At 39.9% G+C, this 22,085-nt stretch overlaps 1 protein-coding gene across 2 annotated transcripts in view; it reads left to right on the forward strand.

Annotated features, from left to right (window-relative positions):
- LOC136883548 (DNA repair protein XRCC1) overlaps positions 1-22,085 on the forward strand; it is a 59,794-nt gene that overhangs the window by 34,551 nt on the left and 3,158 nt on the right. For both annotated transcript variants that reach the window (XM_067155922.2, XM_067155923.2), the window contains 2 exons: positions 7,440-7,859; positions 13,041-13,113. In XM_067155922.2, the coding sequence (XP_067012023.2) occupies positions 7,440-7,859; positions 13,041-13,113 (493 nt within the window). The remainder of the gene's footprint in view (positions 1-7,439; positions 7,860-13,040; positions 13,114-22,085) is intronic.

Here is a 22,085-nt window from a genome sequence, read left to right on the forward strand (position 1 = left end):
GAGAGCCATATTCTTCGGACATATCTACAGAATGAACCGTGGAAGACTGACCAATCGAAGACGAGTCGCTTGATTGAAGCGAATTGCTAGCTCCTGAAGATCAACAATTGTTTTTTACGTCAAGTGTTCTGAAGAATCTACAAGATCCTGTTTACGTAGTTAAATTATATTAAGTTGTATTATTTGTATGTATATATATATACACACACACACATTTTCGCAACCGAAGCAATTACAGACTGGTTCATCAAGCTATTCACCGAGTTCAGTTGGTATTTGAAAGCACAGTGCCAGACATTAAGTGTGTTGCGCTGATCTTCAGGAGCTAGCAATTCGCTTCAATCAAGCGACTCGTCTTCGACTTCTAAACAATTTTGGGACTTCATATTCATTAATTATATTGTGACTTCGCGCCTCATTCGCTGGCTCATTTAACTTTTCACCTCTTCTTGTAAACATTATGAGACAGTACTGAAATTTGCGTGTTTCGTGCTACTATTCAGAAAGAAGATCACGCCTTACTTCTTATAAGTGACTGACTTTCTACTTCTTCTAGATTTTACGATTTAAAATTGCACAGTGCCAATCCCCATTAACATATTTTGCCTCTTCAACTGTTTTTTGTGAAAGACTCACTCTTTAATTTCTTATTTATCTTTGCATTGTTTTTTGCATTTTATTCGGCTGATGATGACCCAGATTAGGGTTGAAACCGGTACCGCTTCCGCTTTTAATTAAATAGGAGTGGAATACTATATTTCATATTTATTCGTATTGAATAGGTTGAACTACCTTATTTATTATTTCAATTTCATTGTGATACATTTCAATACAGAACATTATGAAATTTTTATCTTTAAAAGCAAGACTAACAGCGGAGGGAAACAGACTTTTAACCAATTATTACCAAATGTTCTCGAGAGAGGTTGGGCGATAATTTGTTGCTATGGAGAGAATAACAATTAAAATTCCACGCTAATATGAACTCAGCATTTCTCAGTAATGTACTACAGATGTAAACCCATATAGGGTATTACACCATGATAAATGGATTCAAATCAGTTCCACAAGAAAAAATAATTGTTGCAAAAATTAAGATCCCACTTTAAAATAAGGCATCAGTTATCTTGCGGCTGGATCTCATAGGCTTAAACTTTGCACTTCTGTGACTTTGTAATATTAGTTTTCGTGCCACTTGCTGTGCAGAAGAATATGAAACCTCACTTTGCTGATCCAGATTTTTGGGGGAATTACTCAAGTCTTCCACAAATATTCTGAATTTTTTTCATCAGTTAAGACGGTTTGTTGTTTAATTCATATTTTATGTAGTTCTGAACGTAGTTTTTTAAATTTATTCACAATATTCTTAATTCTTTAACACATTGGAAATTGTCTGCAGAGTTCTCTCCTCAGTTTCCTAGCAGATTCATGCTATAAAAATCTACAACACATGAAAATACTCTGTTAAACATTTAATTCAGAAGCCATGCAACATACTAAACCAGGTGTCTTCAAATCGCAGACTCCAGTCCGGATCCGGACCCGGTGCCTTTTTCCCCAGTCCTGCATGGTTTATACGATGCCAAGAGCACAAAACGGGGGACAATTTACAGTTACCCTATTTGCTCCACAAATGGCAGTACCGAATTTTGAAAGTATGAGAATGAACAGGTTTCGTATTTACTCCAGAGATGACGGTGAGTGTTCATTTTTATTTTTCTCTAGCCTGAGGCCTCTCTCCTGCTTCAGTTAGTAGTTAGCTGCTGCTTGTTCTGCACACAAATTTTAAAAAATAACACTGTTTTTTATACATCCGTGAAAGTTTTCAATTATTTCAGTAAACGTTTATGTCATGAGTGACTTGTCATTATCGGCGGCTTTAACTCATTTCCTAGTAATTAACTTCTCCCAATAAATTCACTTTTGTCTGTGGATGTACTTTCAGTGGTTGAACAGACCAATTCTAGCATGGAATAAGCGTCCACACAGATTGCACAGAATTGTTGGAGGAGGGCGAGGTTGTGTTGCATGGAGTTCTCTTGCTTCCCTCATGGCCTCTTCACATCTGTGTCGTTCGCCTTCAAACAAATTGACAGCAACAGGGATGGTCCGGCGCCAAACTGAACAGTCCTGAGCAAGCGTGTCCCAGGTTTGTGGATTGAGACCTGTCTTCTTCATAGTGTGCTTAAGCTGGTCCACGAGGTCTGGTGCCGGAACAAAGTTCACCATACAGAATTTGGCGTGGTCATCTGGTATCACTCATCCAACGGACTTGGCCAATCCATCTATGCAGATGACCAATGATGAACGATTCTATGCTCTTGGCATGCGCTTTCTCAAAAACAGCAATGTTGATGATATGGTCTTCCCTTTTGATCCTAAAGATGGATCGAAGTTTTTGTTGGTGGAAACTCTCAAGCTATTTCAAGTCATGTCGGTAAAGGGTCCAAGTTTCACAACCATTCAGCATTGTGGTGATGACAACAGTGTGGTACACCATGAGTTTTGTCTTCACCTTCAGGTCTTTAATCGTGAACACCCAGTGTGATAGTCGTCCAAAATGCTGAATGGGCAGCACCAAAACTCTTCTGCACATCTTGCTCAGAGTTATAGCGCACAGGTAGGATACTACCCAAGTACGAAAAGTGGTCTTCCTGCTCCAGTTGAGTATCTGAGATGGAGATGTTGAAATGTGGAATAGTTGTGCCTGGTGAAGATTGTGCCAGGGCCTTGGTCTTTTGAACATTGAACCATGCTTATCGCATGTTCCACGATTCGACATTTAATTATGTAAATAGCTTCCTTCAGTTTTGTGTGTCAGTCTAATGACGTCCAGTAGGGAGCAGCACACGCTATGTTTTTATCTGTGAGGTCGTTCGTTTTGCTGAGCGATAATTTTTACTCTGTGGAGTTCTTCTGCTGTTCTATGTGGGGCAGATACTAACAATGGCTGCCGCTATGTTTGGTGTGGCATTTTTATGCCTCAAATATTCATTTAATGTGTTCAAGCCTGGACCTTTCACACTAACTGCTATTTGATTTTACCATTGATAATCACAGGTATGTGATAGTTGGTTTATATTTAAATTTGGTGACGATTTATTCCCGTATGTTACGGTCGATGGCATACATCCTTCCGCTCCGTCATACGATGTGCTTTGAATGAATGTATTTGTGGTCTTGTTGTTATAATTGAATAAGGGTCTCTGTGGTTATGATTTGGTGCACGGCGTGCTTTAATACTGCGTGATCCTCGTGATGTGCCCCTTGTCTCGACCGCAGGAGATACCAATCCAGGTTGTACAAGGCGCAACATGCCAGTGATGTGAATAAAGTAATGTCCAATTCTGATCTTATGTGTAATTGCACGCCGCACGCAAACATTTGAGTACGTGAGACCCACTGGTAATGACCGTGGAGTCATAATTTATGGTTTGTATTTGACTACGAAATCTGAACGGCCGTTCGTGTTTTATTTTCCCGATACCCTCATTGTGTGTGTGAATGTGGTATGCATGTGAGTTTGAATGTGTGGGAGAGGAAAGGTTGGTATGCCGATTGACCTGTTGTATTTGTCTTTCAAATTCTGCACCTTGTTTGGTTTTCAGCGCAGAGTTATATTTATTTATTATTCATGGCTGATGCTCAGCTTGAGTACCCGCCATGTTGGTTTCATATTTGCACATGGGCGTACCTATTGTGTTCTTTGGGTCTTGTCTTGGCTTTGATTGGTCCATGGAGGCTGTGCTCAGTCTCATCTGTCGTTATTCTTATCTGCCTTTTGTTCTCCGGCACTGCTTATTGTTGTGCGAACGTTTCGCATTGTCAGTTGCCTGATGTGATTAGGATGCAGTGCCTTGGATATTTGAATCTTGGTAAAACGGGCGACCTGGTTGAATAGTTTATGATGAAAGGAAGCTGCTGGTATTGTAATAGCGATGTGTCGAGGAGCAGTGTGCATTTTAAATTACGTATCAATATTTTTGAAGAGTATTAGTGAGTTTTCACGCCATGTTTCAACTATGTGAAAAAGAACAAGGTATGACCATCGGTATTACGATTAATTTCCCTATTTATTTTGTGTGATTTTCTTTTCTTGGTTTAATTTTTTTCTCTCATATTTATTTAATAAATCCCCTGGTTTAAACCATTTCTTCTTTTATTTCAAATAGATGTAGTCTTGCCCTTGTTCCCTGATTACAAGGGGGGGGGGGGGGGGTTTCAGCTCAGGGTTATGTATGTGCCTTGCCCAGTCGACACGATCCGGGCCTCAAATATTGTTCCCCATGAATATTTCACTAAGGTATTGCTTGGAATGCTGATTTATGCAGTGATAGATGGGGAGGATGTGGCTCAACATTAATGGTGAGACCAAAATGGTCACATGCACTCTTGTAGCAGTTAACTGCCTGTTGCAATTCCTCTGGTGTGAGTGTAGGTGATGCAGCATTTTGGTTACCTTTGTAACCTGGGTGAGCCTCTGGGAGCAAAGTCCTGCTAGGTTGAAAAGCCGTCCATTGAAACAATACCTGAATGACTACAACAGGTGGAAAGTAAACTCTGGAAATCGCATCTTCAATTCCTAATGGGAACTATAATTATTCTTCATTAGTTTCTGAGCAAACAAATTACATTTTTTTCATACCTAAATCCATGATACTTTTAAAGACACCTATGATGCATATTTTAACTGAATTTAAAATATCACTGATCTAAAAAATTGTTGTGTCTATGCAAATGTATTGTATGTAAACACTCTACTGATTGTACATTTTAAAATTCATGGAAATACAGAGTTAATGGATACTAATATACAATATATTCTATAATTATTATACGGATAACCAATCACTGGAAGTAAGATAAGCGCCTGTCTTACTCAGCCAAATATTTGTACCACGGAGCCCCCTTTATAGTAATATTACCATCAGTGTGGACCTCAGGGAAAATTAACTGAAGACCCCCACACTTAACCAATCAGTTAGAGATAAGAAGAACTGGGCGAGTTGGCCATGTGGTTAGAGGCATGCAGCTGTGAGCTTGCATCTGGGAGAGAGTGGGTTCGAACCCCACTGTCGGCAGCCCTGAAGATGGTTTCCGTGGCTTCCCATTTTCACACCAGGCAAATGCTGGGGCTGTACCTTAATTAAGGCCACAGTCTCTTCCTTCCCACTTCTAACCCTTTCCTATCCCATCGTTGCCATAAGACCTGTCTGTGTCGATGCTACGTAAAGCAAATTCTATTTCAAAAAAAGAGAGCGAGAGATAAGAAGCAAAAACTATACAGAAGCTTATCGCTTACATGAGGCTCAGGCACAGCACAGGGATTAACCTGCAACTTTAATGAGGCTTTTACTGTATAACTAGCTGTATCTTTATGTAACTTGATTTTTTACCTGCAGTCTGCAATCCTAATGAGTAGGAACAAAAGTCAACTCTAAGTAACAGAAATGAACTTCCTTACATCGAGCATACAGAAGACCAGAAGGGAAAAATAATCAGTAACGAATCAGTCTGCCTTCAGCAGAGTGTTCTTGATATTATAGAAAAATGACTGAAATAGTTGGACCCTGTTATGACTATATTTCAGGGTGTTCTTTTTCTCTTTCTGTTTCCACGTTCCACTACTTGAAACTATTTTCACATTTCACCTGACAAAAGAAAACAAGGCCACAGGCTTGAGATGAAAGTGATAATTAGTAAGTTCTCATTCAGGATTTTTAAAGATATTGTTGCTTAAGAACAGCATTTTTATCTGCGTTTAACCAACACAAATAAAGGACTGTCAAGAAATATCAAAGTATAAATAAAGGAACAACTAAGCTTCATACCTGTTTCTTACATACTTGGCGTGAGCGCATCAATCATTTGTAAGTCAGGGGTATCCTGAAATCCACTGTGATATGTGCATTTTCTTAGCACTTTTATCTTTTGGCATCTTCGCTTCACTTCTTGATTTACCGGGCTGAGTGGCTCAGATGGTTGAGGCACTGGCCTTCTGACCCCAACTTGGCAGGTTCGATCCTGGCTCAGTCTGGTGGTATATGAAGGTGATCAATTATGTCAGCCTTGTGTCGATAGAGTTACTGGCACGTAAAAGAACCCCTGTGGGACTAAATTCTGACACCTCGGCATCTCCGAAAACCGTAAAAGTAGTTAGTGGGACATAAAGCCAATAATATTATTATTATTATTTTACTTCTTGATTGATGTGGTGAGTTTGCAGTATTACAAGGTAGTAGCTTGAACAAAATGACAATCATATACAGTATATTTAACTGAGGTTTGTCCCTTGCTTGTTGGATAATGGAAGGGGAAGGGTGGGGCGAAGTGCTTAACGAGGAAGGAACTATGTATCTCTTAATCTCAGTCTGATAAGTGATTACGAAGAAAATATAGTAAATTTTCAGTGCTATGTAATAAATTTACACCTGGAACATCCATGTACTGTCATTGGATGAACACTACCACCTTATGTGATATTTATAAGTAAAACCATTTCAAAAATAATTAGTGAAAGGCATAGTTATGAGATGAAATCTGAAAGGGTGGATGGACAGTGACCTTATGGTTGGCTGGGTGATGCATGTTTGGCAACTGATTTGGTGATTATCCCTGGAGGTGTAACATCCATCCTCCAACCACTAGATGTATGTATAAACCAGCCATTTAAAGCAGCACTGAAACAGCAATATACACAGTGGATGGCTGATGAAAAACACAGTTCACGTAGAGTGGAAAAATCAAGCGGCCAGATATCACTTGGATTTGTGAGTGCATGCGACTCTATTCTGCTGCCACTGGGCGAAAATCCTTCAAAAACTGTAGCATTGCGAATTCACGTGGCAGAACTAAGGATGCCACACTGTAGTACTATGGCAATGACAAATACCATTCTACAGCTAGTGATTACAATGGAAATAATGATTTAAATATTTTATTTCACATACAAACATTGAATTGATGAAAATTGTACTTCACGTTTTTTAAATATGCATATTTCTTTTGTTATTATAGATAAGAGTCCCAGATGCTTTTGCAACAGCATATGAAGTTTGACATGTTTCTAAGAACAAATTTTTGTTTTACTCAATTTTGGAGTATGTCATTATGTGGGATTAATTTCCTGTAAATAAAACAGAGATTAAAGCCAGTTTTCCTCTTTTTTTTAAAACTCTCTCTCCTAAAATTAGGGTGCGCTGATTATTTGACAGTGAGTAGTATTTGCATATGTACGATACCTCATGTCCTGAAACTCAAATAATCATGGCCCTGCAGTATTTTCATCTTGTACTCTGTCTCCAAGATTCAGTTCATACCACATCCAAGCTTCTCCCTGTAGGGAAGAATATTATTGATATTCATAAGTAGCCATTAACTTTCATCTTTGATGGTAAATCTGTGAAAAATAAGTAATGATATGTCCCTTTCTCTTCCAGAGTTCGAGCAAATGCCTGTAATTCTACACCAGACTCCAATACGGATGTGAAAGAGCCTGAAAAGCCACCTGATAAAAGTTCACTTCCAGACTCTGACACGGATATGGAAGAGCCTGAGAAGCCGCGTAATAAAAGTTCACTTCCCGACTCGGACACGGATGTGGATGAGCCTGAGAAGCCACGTAATACAAGTTCACTTCCCGACTCGGACACGGATGTGGATGAGCCTGAGAAGCCACGTAATACAAGTTCACTTCCCGACTCAGACACGGATGTGGATGAGCCTGAGAAGCCGCCTGATACAAGTTCACTTCCCTTGCCTCCTCTGCCCAATGCATTGATAAACATGTCGTTCTTCGTTCGTCCTGAAGACCATAGTCATCAGAAACTCATCTGCAGATATATAATTGCAAATGGAGGGTGAGTTGATTGGAGTTTGATAAACTTTGTTTTAAGGAGATTATAAAAGCTCATTTTATTATTTCTGCAAGAAATACGGCCACAAACATCATAAATTACCAGACTAGGAGTAGCATAGCTTTTTAGTCTGTCAATTAAATCGTATTTGCGCATCTTTATGGTTTGTTTAAATTACTTTTCCTGCGGTCTTTTGAGACGCGATCAACTGAAACCCTCCAAGGTCCATTTAGTAATGCATGAAATTACAAAGGAAATAGAAATAGCAGTGTTCAAGGCGTTTAAGCAGTAAAAATGTAGTATCATCTTAAGGAGAGAAAGTCAGCCTGTGCATTTAGACGTGCATTGTACAACTTCGCCATGTGACAGATACCATCCAAAAAGGAGGATTGTGGTTTTGTTTGAACTATTCCAGCATTGCAACCTTGAGTACATAATGATTTTGGAAGTTTCAGAAATTTCTCTAGAGGCCCGAACAAAGGTTCCAGGTCAGAGCTGTTGGGTGAATGGTCAAAAAGCTCCCACCATTTCTTCAATAATGGATCCTCATGATCCTCTCAACATGTGGACATGCATTGTCTTGAGGAATAATGACATCAGGTGACAACATACTGTGATGCTTCCTCATGATGGCTTGGTGTAAGTTTGTCCATTGCCCAAGTGTATGACTGAGCATTAATTGTAATGCTGCATTCTTTGAACTCAAGCAATTGTGGCCCTTTAGTATCTTGAATTTCATGGGTTTTGGAAAGTACATACTTTCATAGTATACTGGTGCTTTCTTGAATGGTTCATAAGGTGGCATCGTGTTAAGTAAGAAGTCGACACAATATTCCTTGTACCAACGCAGGTGTTGCAGACACGAACCCCTCTTCAATATGTACTAAAAGTTTATTTCTAGTGCGAACCCTCTTATCATTCCTTCTTCTCTGGAAGTAAGCATCCATAGAAAACAGACTTTTCGATATAACAATTTCTTCTTCACAATATTCTTAACTATGCCCAATGACATGCAAAACTCATTACAAGTAAGCAAAATCTTCCACCGATCTTCCTGTACAGCGTTGTCTGTCGTGGCAGTGAACTTATCCGTTTGCGACCATGTGTGCCTGCCTTGTAGTGATAGGATAATCGATTTATTTGATTCCATTCACGTTACTGAATCGATATATCGATCCAGTTCACAACACATTAGAGTCACCGTTCCCATTTCATCTGTGTAGCATGAACTGATATGACATCAGCATTCAGTGCTCGCTGCTGCCATCTGGTCTTCATACTATGAATTGCTTTCCTATGCATCATCCAGCTTTCAGATTCAGGTTTCTCCTGCAGCCACCTCTTCGCATTAAGTTTTGATGTTACAAAGCTTTTTTCCCCCCACCACAATGACAACTCCATGAAATAGGTATATAAATTAGATGAAAAAATATTTGTACACATAATTATCAATGATCTGCATTTGGTGCTGTCGCCCAGGTGGCAAATTCCCTATCAACTGTTTGTCTAGTCTTTTCTGAAATGATTTCTAAGAACTTGGAAATTTCACTGTATTCACGTTTTTCTGATTCAACATCTGTTTAGTTAAGTTATTGCATCAGATGCCTCGCTTATTTACTGTCCACGTATACCAGTGCCGAGATTGAAATCTTATGCAATGGTGTGACATACGAACTGAGAGAATACTGGATGGTTCTTCCCAATATAAAACAGATAATTTTCAGTGGTCATGAGCATTACTCATAGTCATAGGGTAGGCTAGAGAGCTGAGTTGAATTAGCTGGCAAATGTCAACCAAATTATAATACTAAGATTCAGTAAACTAATAAATAGAATAACCTAATAGCCCATGTACTTACTAGCTACTTTCGAATTATGTTTTGACTACCTTTTTAACAGAGCAAATAAAACCAACTATTATTTAAACCTGCCTGTAAGAAGAGGACAGTGAATGCAAGTTAGTATTATTTTCAAATGAGCTGAGAGCAGGAGTCCATATAGCGAACAATTCTTTCAGTGTGCTATGGCTCTGTATGTCTCACTGCAGCGGAATTTCGCATTGTCCACTGTTCCGGGTGGGTGTGTGTGGGGAGGGGGTGTTTTTTTTTCCCTCACAGGTCTGCTGCAAGTTGGCTGAATTGTGTGCCGTAACCTTGCCTTTCCTGCAACTTGATTCATTCAGTCAGTTGAATGAATTGATACACTGCTTTGAATTATACACTCAGTAGCCAACACTACTGCCTAGGGCATGGAAGGCAGGCAGTTTTCTGATGTCCTGCCAGAAATGGATGGAGAGTGATTGTATAGAGTTGCCTCTCTCCACTCCCTCCCCAACCTATGACAGCTCATTGATGTATTAATGAACTTGACCATATTTGGTTCCTGTTAGATCCATATTGGCTGTTAACACTTCTTAAACATGTGAAACAGGGCTAAGGTGTGGTCCATCTGTCAATACGATTAATATATGACTAGCATTCACCACAACAAATGTCAGAAATAGTAAGTAGAATGGCATCTTCACATTGTTAAATTGCTTTTCAATGAAGAATTCACCAGAATATTCTCAATATTCTTAAACAGACCCTGTTTAAGACTTATCTCCTGCCCTTCATGACGTATAGTCTGGAGAGTTACTTCATACGTAAAAGAGAACTAAGTCAACTGAAAGCTGTTGAAATGAAGTTCCTGTACGGCTCTTTGCCTCATTACCCAAGTTTATAAAATACGTCCTATATATCACTCTTTTGCTTCTCTGAGGGATATCCTTGCTCCTAACCAGGCTTCTGACGCTTTTCAGGAACAGTCCTGCTTTACAAGTAATCATTATCATTATGAGTCCAGTATTGAAATTCAATGTACTTCTTAAAATTACAAATTATTTATTTGATCAAATAAAGAAGTACACTTCTGCTTGTCGTGCACACCGTTCAATTATTTCCTTGTCATTTCTTCCACTTTCCTCTATGATACTTCCCACGTACTTGAAACTCTCTAACTCCTAAGCTGTTCCCCACCAAGCATTATCACCGGCTGCCGCTAGACGCACGTCTTGCTTGCTGGCTTCTATCAACTTCAGCGGCTAACAATGTATAATGAAAACACGGACGTTAAAGGTCAACAAGTTTATTGTGCCGCGGTATGGCCATTCCGCCCTTGCGTTTTTCACGCACATACCTTACAATTTCATCTTTGACTTCTATAAAACTTCCTTGTTGCGGGCCACTGTATACTTTTTATGTATATTATGCATTTTTAAGCTATCTTTGTTTTCACGCTAACGCGGAACATTGGCTTTAGTTATGCCGTGTTTTCTTGTGGCTGCAAAATTATTCTTCATTTCCTCGTGTTTAATAAACATTGACTTAAAATCAACATCATAATATGGACGAAAATGCATTGAAAATTTGCCAACAATACATGTTCATGTGTCTTTACGATATGAAGATCCATCACGAAAATATAACTGCTGTCTGTAAATCTGTTAATTTTACTAAGTGTCAGGTACATTAGACTCTTGTCACTGAGTAGCCATGGCCTTTCTAAGAATTTGAAGGCTCGCATGTTCTGATGCCATTCTCTGGATTTGAGAATCGTTTTTGTAGAGGGAAATTTTTAAAAAATCTATTCTGGGGTTTGTCGGTTGCCTGCGCTGAGTCTCTGTTTTACACCAACTAGAATGTCATTGTCTTCACTATCTCCCAAGAACCAGTGACTTTACACAGAGGCACTGTACAACCTGTTGCCACAGCTAGTAATGTAGCCTATAGACCTAATCACGATGCAGTGGGGGAGGGGAGGGTTACCATGGTAGCTGCCAGTGGTGTTCATTACTGTTAAGTCGCGAATGCAAGACAACCCTTGATTTTCCACGTGAGATTCCGAGAGAAAAACGTTGTCTTGGATTTGGAGAAATACACTATAATTGTATGTTTGTGTAGACAGGATACCGTATCTGTTCACATTCATATTCCACAAAGTTCATAACTGGAGCACACAACAATCCTCTTCTTCCTTCTTCCTAGTCTTTTTCCCAGTTTATTGGGTCAGTACTTGATGCATATTTCATCCAGTTTTACCGCTGGATGCCCTTCCTAATGCCAACCCCATGTGGAGGGCTGCACATTTTTAAAAAATCTGCATAACTGTTTAAAATGAGTATGTCAACATTTTTCATTCAATTTCTGCTGAAATATGTGCCGATGGTTTTCGAGGACATGTGTCAGACGTTTGTCCTCCATGTGCCCCTTTTCATGCTAATACACCTGTAGATACGAGGTTTGTACCTCCGAGCTACTTAACCGTTAGCCAGGAGAAGCAAACTGATAGGAAACTTTATTCGGAAAATTAAGGAACACAAATTATATTTGTTTTCAACATTTACTTGCAAAATAACAATTTCAAAAAGATGTGTATACAAGACATTTCGAATAAGTTCAGCAGTACATACAGTATAACATGTGCGCCATTAATGAACACAAGGATATGAGATGCCAACACCAGCATCGGCATCCCCGCAATTTGGTCAAATTGGCGATCAAATCCTCATTGAGTGGCTTAACCTGGATGCGACATACCTGCACAACCTTGTGGACTCGCTGCCTAACCGAATTCAGGCGAAGGCAGAGTTGCACAGTACGATGCTTGTAGTGATTTCTCCAGGGGTAACTAATTGTTTGTTCGGTGAGCTTACTTCTCTCCAGTCTGGCCTTAAAGTTCATGATGACTGTGGTGGATCACTTGTCGGCAGGAAGAATGATGTCTGGGTTGTCTCGTAGCATGAAATTGGTGTTTTGTGAGGTTAGCTCTGTTGTGGGGCAGAAACTGAGAGAATAGATGTTAAAACTTTCATGGCCCAGAATCATAGAATAACAATCTTCTTTTTATACTGTCTGAAAAATGCAAATTTTGTAAAAAAAAAAAAAAAAAAAAAAAAATAATAATATATATATACATTTTGTGCAGGCATTGCTTCTGTTCATCAAAAGAAATCAAACTCGTAGATTGATATCCATAGTGAATTTTTTGACATCAATTTCTCTGTTGTATAGTATAAAATTGATTGACATTTTTACATTTAAAAGTTTCTCAGCTGATCTTTTGTGTATTAAGTAGTTAGAATCAGAATGATTAATATTGTTGTATCTCTTGTTGATTAAAAATTGTACTTATTTTCATTCACAGGTCTATATTAACAATGGATGCTGAGAAGGTTGACTACATAGTTTCAGATGAATCTCCAGAAATCGTAAAAGAGGTGAGAATTTTTATTAGATAATTCTATGTGAAGAATTTATTTAACTAGGGAAGTGATGGCTACTTCTATGGTTTGCTGATAGAGTGCCGGCCTTCAATTTTCAAGGTCGCTGGTTGAAACCCAACAGAACAGTCAAGTTTCTGAGGAACCAGAAAAAAAAATGAAGTCCATTTGGCACTCCATGTTGTACAATTTTGTTGTGTAAAAGATCTCTGTTGACACATTTGGTGTTTACCTGAAAAATGTAATTAAAACTCGGCCATTTCTTTGCCTTCTGGTAGAGTAAACATAACCATAACATTTTACTGTTAAATATGAAAGTCAGGCTTATAAAAACATTAGTTCTCCCTATATTCTATTAGTGTAATGCTGTATTTATAGATGCAACGAAAGAATAAATTAGAAAGATACAAAGGACCCTGAATTCCTGCATCAGATTTATATTTATGTTACGCTATGACACTCATGTCACACCTTATTACAAGCAACTTTCCCTTCTGAAATCTGAAGAACTCAGAAATCTTCATGTAGCCTTGTTGGTGTACAGATCACTAACTGAGAGAACTCCCCAGTTCTTGTCATCAAACTTTACATACCTTTTCTCTTTTCACCAGCATAATACACATTCCCTCTTGTACATTCCCATTCACCACAGTAACTCATACAACAACTCATTCATACCTGCTACCATACATTCCTGGAACTCAATCCCAGCTGAAATTAGAGGCATAGGCAATCCGAAGCTATTTAAAAGGAAATGTTTAATGTGGTACTCAAATATGTAAGAAGTAGATTTCACTAACGTAAAAACTTAATAATTAGGTCTTAATTATCAATAAGGTTACAAAATTATAGAGGTTAGTAAATTAATTTTAGTGATTTTTAGAAATATATGTAAAAAATTATTTTATGTACATTATTCTGTAAATTGTATAAAGCTGTTGTATAATATGGTTTGGCATAATAGCAGGCTTCATAGCCTGAGCCCCGCCATATAAGAAAGGCAATAAACTAAACTAATACACGCTCTGTTACTACACTTGCCAATCCCTTTACCAGGTCAGCTGCCTATAACCACTCATTTATTGTGAAGGGAACTAGATTATGGAACCCTGCGCCAAATAACATCCGCAGTAGTAGTTTTCCTACAGAAAGTACCCCTTAGATGCATAAACCAACTGTGTGAATCTTGACGAGTGATTTTTTTGTGTGTGTGTGGTTTTTTCTTAGTTAATTTTCTGTAAATTAATTTAAATTTATTTTACATAAAATTTCATTTAGCAGTTTGACAAAATGATATGTACATATTGGTATAATTATTATGTTGCGTTTCTTCTTCTTGTCGTTTGGGCCTACTGAGGACCACGGGGCTCGTTTCGACTCCTTGTATGGAAATTCTGTTTTTTCTTCACCCAGAAAGCAAAGCTGTGTGCTTGTTTCCTTTCTTCGGTCCACTTCGGTCGGGTGGTGCCTGTACTCTGTCTGCTGGTGAGAGACTCGGGAAAGACACCTTGAAAGGTCAACTGCCGGAATAATACACAATCCTGTATGGTTTGTTATGAAATCCCCAGCTGTTCTAAGTCGGACTTCACTGTGGTGATCCATTTATTTTTGGACGCTTTCCCTTTGCCTGTAATGGTAAAGATCTTGCTGATAAGTCTGTAAGTACTCATATGAGTCAAATGTCCATAGAAAGTCAATCGCCTCTTCCTCATGGATGCAACTTTGTCTTCTTTACGGTCATAGATCTCATTGTTGTGCCTTATCCTGTAAGTACCATCCCCTTCTCTTATTGGTCCTAAAATCCTTCTCAGTATTTTTCGTTCCTTGAGCTCTAGCTTCCTCAGTGGACCTTTTCTGTTCATCAGAAGACACTCAGAGGCGTACAGTACAGACGGTCTTACTACTGAATTGTAATGTTGGAGTTTAAGGTTCTTAGAAAGGCACTTGGATGTGTAGATGCTCTTACAGGTATGGTAGATTCTTCCCAACTTGGTGCATCTGGTGTCTATTGCTAATGTCTCATCCTCGGTTGCTAAAATCCACTCCCCTAGGTACTTCACTGCAGGAACCTTACGAATGGTGGTGTTTTCCAATGGCATAGTAGGAGGGACTCCCTTTATCTTAGTCATGAACTCAATTTTCTTTATATTGATCCTCAAGCCGATTTTAGCTGCTATGGTATAGAGCAGGGGTGGCCACTAACCTTACTTCCAGGAGCTGCAAGTTTAGGAGACAAAAAATTGGGAGCATGTTTACAAAATGGTTTATAAAATGAAGACACGTTTTTCATTTTATGACAAATGAAGGGACATTTATTTTCTACACTACACAGTACATTATTTTTCAGGTACTCATCAATGAATGAGATTTTATTTTGGAGAAGTGCTTTTTTGGGGTGTTCATTTTTGCTGTTGGTTTTTTGAAATTTGGCTGATAATTGGTAAGTGCAGTTCACACAAGTTCGCTTAAATGTTCATCAGTTCGTTCAGATCGATATGTAGATTTAATGAATTTAATCGTTGAGTACAGTGATTCACACACATAAGTAGTCCCAAAGATTGAGATAAGTCTCTTAGCACACACTTTTGTTAGTGGGTATTTTTCTTCTGGAACATTCTTCCAAAATTCTATGGTAGAAATGCCACTTTGTTTGGGTCCTTTTAGTCCTTCGTCCTCTTGCAGTTCTTGTAGCTCCAACTCTACAGTTGGTGTATCCTTTGTTAATGGTGATGAAACAGGACTGCCATCGCCACAACATCAACAGAAAAAGGATTTTCCAGGAATGAAAATGAAGGTTTAAGTGATCTCAAATCATTAAATCTGCATTGATTTCTTCAGCAAACCAGACATTTTACTCATGTAATCTTCAGTTTCCACCTGAACGTCAGGAAAGCTTTCAGTAATTTTCTTCAAACATTTGAAGTGAGAAAATGTTTTAGTCTGAAGGTCTTTCCCAAAAAGCTTCAACTTGCTATGAAAGCTAAATGCAGTCTGGGCCAATTACAAAGAAGATATTGCTTTGAGCGGGAGAGAGTGTCAGTGAGCTAGTGTCGTGAGGTGAAGCCAGTCGCGTTCACGTATAGGCAGTAGCTAGTGTGGATACTGTACTGACGTGAACGCGACTGGCTTCACCTCACGACACTGACTCACTGACACACACTCCCGATCAAAGCACTATCAAATGGAAGGCGCCAGAACTATTTTCACCTCCCATGTCTTACCACTGACCTACAGCGCTAATAACGTTAAGCCGCACATCACTGCTACTGACTGCCGCCAGCCATGAGATGTCGTTAGATTCCCTTAATTATATCATTTAATTGATGGTTATGAATTTCATGTTTTTGGTCCGTATTGAACAATATATAAGTAATAATAATAATAACTTAAATGTTTCCACCTTTTCAATACAATATATTCACAAATTTACAAAATTATACGGTACTAGTTTCGACCCATCTTAGGATTTCGCCACAAATGATCTTTGCTTCAATACGGCTGATGATGACCCCTAGATGGGTCGAAACTAGTACCGTATAATTTTGTAAATTTGTGAATATATTGTATTGAAAAGGTGGAAACATTTAAGTTATTATTATTATTACTTATATCATTTAATTTTACTCTATGGTTGGTGTCAGGAGCCGCAAAAGACTGACTCAAGAGCCGCATGCGGCTCGCGAGCCTCGTTGTGGCCAGCCCTGGTATAGAGGCTCTGTAGCTGGTGAGTAGCTTCTTCTATGTTGTTGGCTAATAAGGTAAGGTCGTCAGCAAAGGCCAGGCAAGGTACACTGAGATTATCTTTCATGTAGCCAATTTTCAGTCCACTTCTTGGAGGAAATGTGGCAGTGATAATCTTCTCTAGAACACAATTGAAGAGAATGCAAGAAATTCCATCACCTTGTCTAACTCCCGTTTGGATAGAGAAACTCTCTGAGATCTCACCTCTGAACTTTACTTTGGAGGTGGTGTTCTTCAGCGTAGCCTGGATTAGTCTGGTGGTCTTCTCATCCAGGCCTAATTCCCATAAGGTGGAAAAGAGGGTCTGCCTATCTATTGAATCATATGCCTTCTGGAAGTCCACTAGTATGACTACCCATTGGTGTCCGCCATGATTCTTGTACCTCAGGATTGTCTTGAGGTTCTGTATCTTCTCTGTGCAAGATATATTTGCGCAAAAACCGGCCTGATATTCACCTAATTGGGAATCCGGTTGACTGACCCCTCTGGTTTGCAGGGCTTTAGAAAAGATCTTGTACGTAACCGATTTTAGAGAGATGCCTCTTAGTTGTCGAGGTCTATCTTACTACCTTTCTTGTGTAGAGGATGGATCACCGCTGAGGTCCATTCCTCAGGTAAGGTCTCCTTTGCCCAAATATCCTTTATGATCTGATGGATGCTTTCTATGGATTGTTCGTCACCAAGTTTCCACATCTCCGCTACTATACCGTCTTCACCTGAGGCCTTGTTGTTCTTTACGCTCTTGATAATCTCCCTTATTTCTTCAATGGTTGGCAGTGTGGAGTCTCGGTTTCTGGAAAGAGGCTCAGAGAATGTGAGTCTCTCTTTAGGTTCCTCTGCATTGAGGAGCTGTTTGAAATACCCTGCAAGAGTATTGGTACAATCCTTGTGTGCAGCGTCCAGTAGAGCTTTTTGTAGGTTGGGCCACCCTTGCTTCTGTGTGTTTTCTTTCAGAGTGACTTTGAAATCACAGTCTTCATCACTCAGTCGGAGAATGTTGAACTTTGGTACTTTAGCCTTTCTGCCGACATTAGGTGGCCTCCTCAGTGTTTGTAGGATGGTTTTTACCAGAGATAGGTAATGGTCCGAGTCTAAGTTAGCACCCCTTAGCACCTTGACATTCTGATTCTCATTGTGATGCTCTTTGTCCATGGCCACATGGTCTATCTGGAATACATCTAGTAGTGGATTTGGGCTCTTCCATGTCTTCGCCTTCCTAGGCAGGTGTTTGAATGAAGGCAGTTGATTTTAGGACAAGACCATATTTGTCACAAAGGTCTATAAGACGTTCTCCATTCTTATTTGTCCTCTTATGGGCTGGGAAGAGGACCACTTTCCTGCGATATTTTTTCTCCTTTCCTACCTGTGCATTGAAATCGCCCATCAGTATGGTGGTATGATGTTGTGGGATCTTGTCCAGGGTTTCTTCTAGAATGCTCCAGTATTGTTCAACTGCTTAAAGATCATTTCTATTTGTGTCGTTTGTGGGTGCATCAAAGTTCATTATGGTACATGCCCTATTGTGGAACCTCAAAGATGTTGACGAGGTCCTACCATTAGGTGAAGTGAACCTTATTATGTGATCAGTCATGCTATGATGAACAGCAAAGCCAGTGCCAAGATGTGGGATTCTCTTCATCACCCTGATGCCTGGTTTCCCCTTGTATATTCTGTATCCTTGGGATTCAAATGCATCTTCGTCTGTGAAACGTGTTTCTTGTAGTGCTGCAATCTTGATGTTATATTTGTTCAGTACGTCTAGAGTCTGTGTAAGTTTACCAGTCTTTACCAACGAGTTGATGTTCACTGTAGCCAAGTAGGTGCTATTTCTCCTTCTTTTCTGCTGTTGTTTGCATGGTGGAGTGGTGGTGATTATTGTTTTAAGAGGAAGTACAACTAGGCAACCATCCTCTATATAACACTAATCAGAGGGGAAAAATGGAAGGGATCCGACACTTCGAAAAATGAAGATATCGGCCAAAGGAAGACAAGGGCCACGAAGGGCGTGAAAATGAAAGACTCCCTAGCCCTCGCAAACCTAATAGCGTCGGGGTCGGAAAAGAACAAGAGTTGACCAAGAGAGGCCGAACAGGATAGACGAAAGTGAGGAGCCTGGCACAAGTAAGTGGAAGCAATGCCAGGACTCAGCTGAGGGCCCCGTGGTCGCCAACCCACGCTCCAAAGTTCAGAGCCCTGGGGCCCCTTTTAGTCGCCTCTTACGACAGGCAGGGTATACCGTGGGTGTTATTCTACCGCCCCCACCCACAGGGGGGATTGCATGGTGGAGTACATGAAGGTGCAGGCTTCCCAGAATCCGATGACCTGCTTGCCTCATCACAAGTGGGGGTGGATTTGTTACAACCTGGGGTATTCTTTGTATTAATATTTCCTTTCGTGTTGAGTCCAATGAGTATGTAGATGAGGCCACCCTAGCGGGTGACAGTTTGTCTACTCAAGGTTGTTAGCCCTGAGGATTGAGTGTTTGGTCCATGAGAGCTATTTTATTTCGCTCAAGTGCGCCGGCAAGCCGGTGAGGACCCCCCTATCCCCCACCTGGGATGCGCCACGTCGGAGTATCACCTCTCCGCCTGCTACGACACCGTAGTTGCATTTATTTTAAATTTATGGTATAAATTACATTTTTTATGTTTCTAACATTTTCCACAATTTTTTTGTACATTGACGTAGTTAAGTGTAAGAGAGGTCCACAAGTCCTAACTTCACCACTGTTAAAGACAAAAATTAATTTAAAAAATAAATAAAACAGAATGACAAAATTGAAATGCAGACAGTTTAAATGATGTCATCAAAATTCCTGCACACAGGCTATGTGACGATTATTATTATTATTAATAATAATAATAATAATAATATTATTATTATTGCCGGCCCCGTGGTGTAGGGGTAGCGTGCCTGCCTCTTACCCAGAAGCCCTGAATTCAATTCCCGGCCAGGTCAGGGATTTTTACCTGGACCTGAGGGCTGGTTCGAGGTCCAGTCAGCCTATGTGATTATAATTGAGGAGCTATCTGACAATGAGATGGTGGCCCCGGTCTAGAAAGCTAAGAATAACAGCCAAGAGGATCCGTCGTGCTGACCACACGACACCTCGTAATCTGCAGGCCTTCGGGCAGAGCAGCGGTCGCTTGGTAGGCCAAGGCCCGTCAAGCGCTATATTGCCATGGGATTATTATTATTATTATTATTATTATTATTATTATTATTATTATTATTATTATTATTATTAGCAAGTCATCACCATCAACTTGGGTTGTTCCAATTTCTTGTGGGTCTGACACCTGGTATCAGTCTTCTTTATGTTCTGTTGCAGCCCATATTGTGCCAATCATTCCATTCATGGGTTTGGCATTAAAGATCAGATTTGTTATTGGTGGGTAGCATGACATCATGAGTGTAGACTTTGGTCTAGGGTTATCAGTTGATGCAGATCTGTCCTAACGGTTTCCATCACAGTATTGAACAGAAGTGGTGATAGGGTTCTTGTTACTAGGCACTGCTGCATTGGCGTAGATATAGCTTTTTGCCACATAATAAAGCAGTTGCACAGAGCTGATGAAGAATTCTGAGGCATTGTGTTGTGGTTGTGTGGTATGTGATCTGATACTTTCTCGGCATCCAGATATGCAAAATAGACTTTCTACTTCCCAGCTTCGTCAAGAGGGTAGACGTAAACAGACATTGAGGGGCCACCTTGATGGAGTGGTGGTGGTGGTAATTTTTGTTTTAAGAGAAATCATCCTCTCTGAACAAATTAAGTGGAAAAGAAATTTAAAACAAAACAGAATTATTTACTCAACAAAGGAATTTCGAAAAGAAGAACAAAATAAAACAAAATGGTATTGAATTAAGCCGAAAAATCTCTAACGGATCAATAAGGAATGTGCGTTCCTGAGTAACAGAACACTTGCAATTTACATACCCTTGATTAATCCACTGTCGCACATAAAGTGGATGACGAGATCACCAGTAGTTGCATCATCTAATGTGCGTTTGAGTGTTTCCCGCAGGCCGAGGCTCCATCTTTGGCCAGAGAGATCGGCGCACTCTGTGAGAATGTGGGCCATGGTGAATTCGGCACCACAAGAACACACTGGGGGAGGGGGGGATCTTCCCTCTTTAGAAGATAAGAATGCGTAGATCGTCCATGACATATCCTCAGCCTACACAGTACTGTGGCCTCTCTCCATGAAGGCCAAAAAGAGGACCGCCGCATAGTGGTTGTCCTCTTAATGCTCTCAGCTTGTTGGGAGTTCGGATAACGACCCACTCCGATTCCCAGGACGCCAAGATGGTCAACGTACCTGAGAACAAATATCTTTAGCAGGTACATTTATAGTTCTTGGAGGTAAAAGTACCACTTCCTTTGCAGCTTCAACCGCAAGTTCATTTCCCGCAATCCCAACGTAGTTTGGAAGCCACGCGAAAGTGATTCTGGTGCCACCATCACTTAACCTGGCCAGAAGGTCATGAATCTGCTACACCAGTGGGTGTTGCGAGAAACAGATTTCAATAGACTGCAGATAGCTTAACGAGTCGGTACACATAAGAAAGTGGTTTCTTTCGTCACCCAGTGCAACCTGCAGAGCTTCTAAGATGGGGTAAAGCTCCACAGTATATACCCTATATACTCTAGGAAGCGAGATCTTCATGCTCATATCATCGGTGACAAAAGAGCAACCAACATTTTCTCTGACGTTGCAACCATCCGTAAAGAGATGTCTCGCGGCCGGATACTGGTGAACGAAGTTCTGAAAACACCTCCGATAAATGGAGGAATCCGTGTTCACCTTGGGTCCACGGAGTAGATGTAGACTTATATCCACTCGCGGAACTAACCATGGAGGTAACTCGTCGAAAGTCTGTTCAAGACCACCACCGAGATTTTTAGTCTTGACATGGAAAGAGTAGGATAAGAAGAAAGCTATATAAATACAGAAAATGGGAAGAAAGATAAAGTAAGAAATACAGGTATTAAATAAAATATTAAGAATGCAGAACAAACACAAAAGGAAAAACGGATCTAAATATGATAATACGAGAGGGAATCCTGAAAGTAATGTCTCCTATTTTTTTAAATAATTACTGAGAACCGTTTATAAAAGTGTATTTACATCATTTTAAAGGTTGAACATTTACCTATTTTTCTACATAATCACAATTTCAGTCGGTGCATTTTTGTAGACGCTGTGACAGTTTTTGTATGCCCA

This window comes from Anabrus simplex, chromosome 11 (assembly GCF_040414725.1).
Source record: "Anabrus simplex isolate iqAnaSimp1 chromosome 11, ASM4041472v1, whole genome shotgun sequence".
NCBI lineage: Eukaryota > Metazoa > Arthropoda > Insecta > Orthoptera > Tettigoniidae > Anabrus > Anabrus simplex.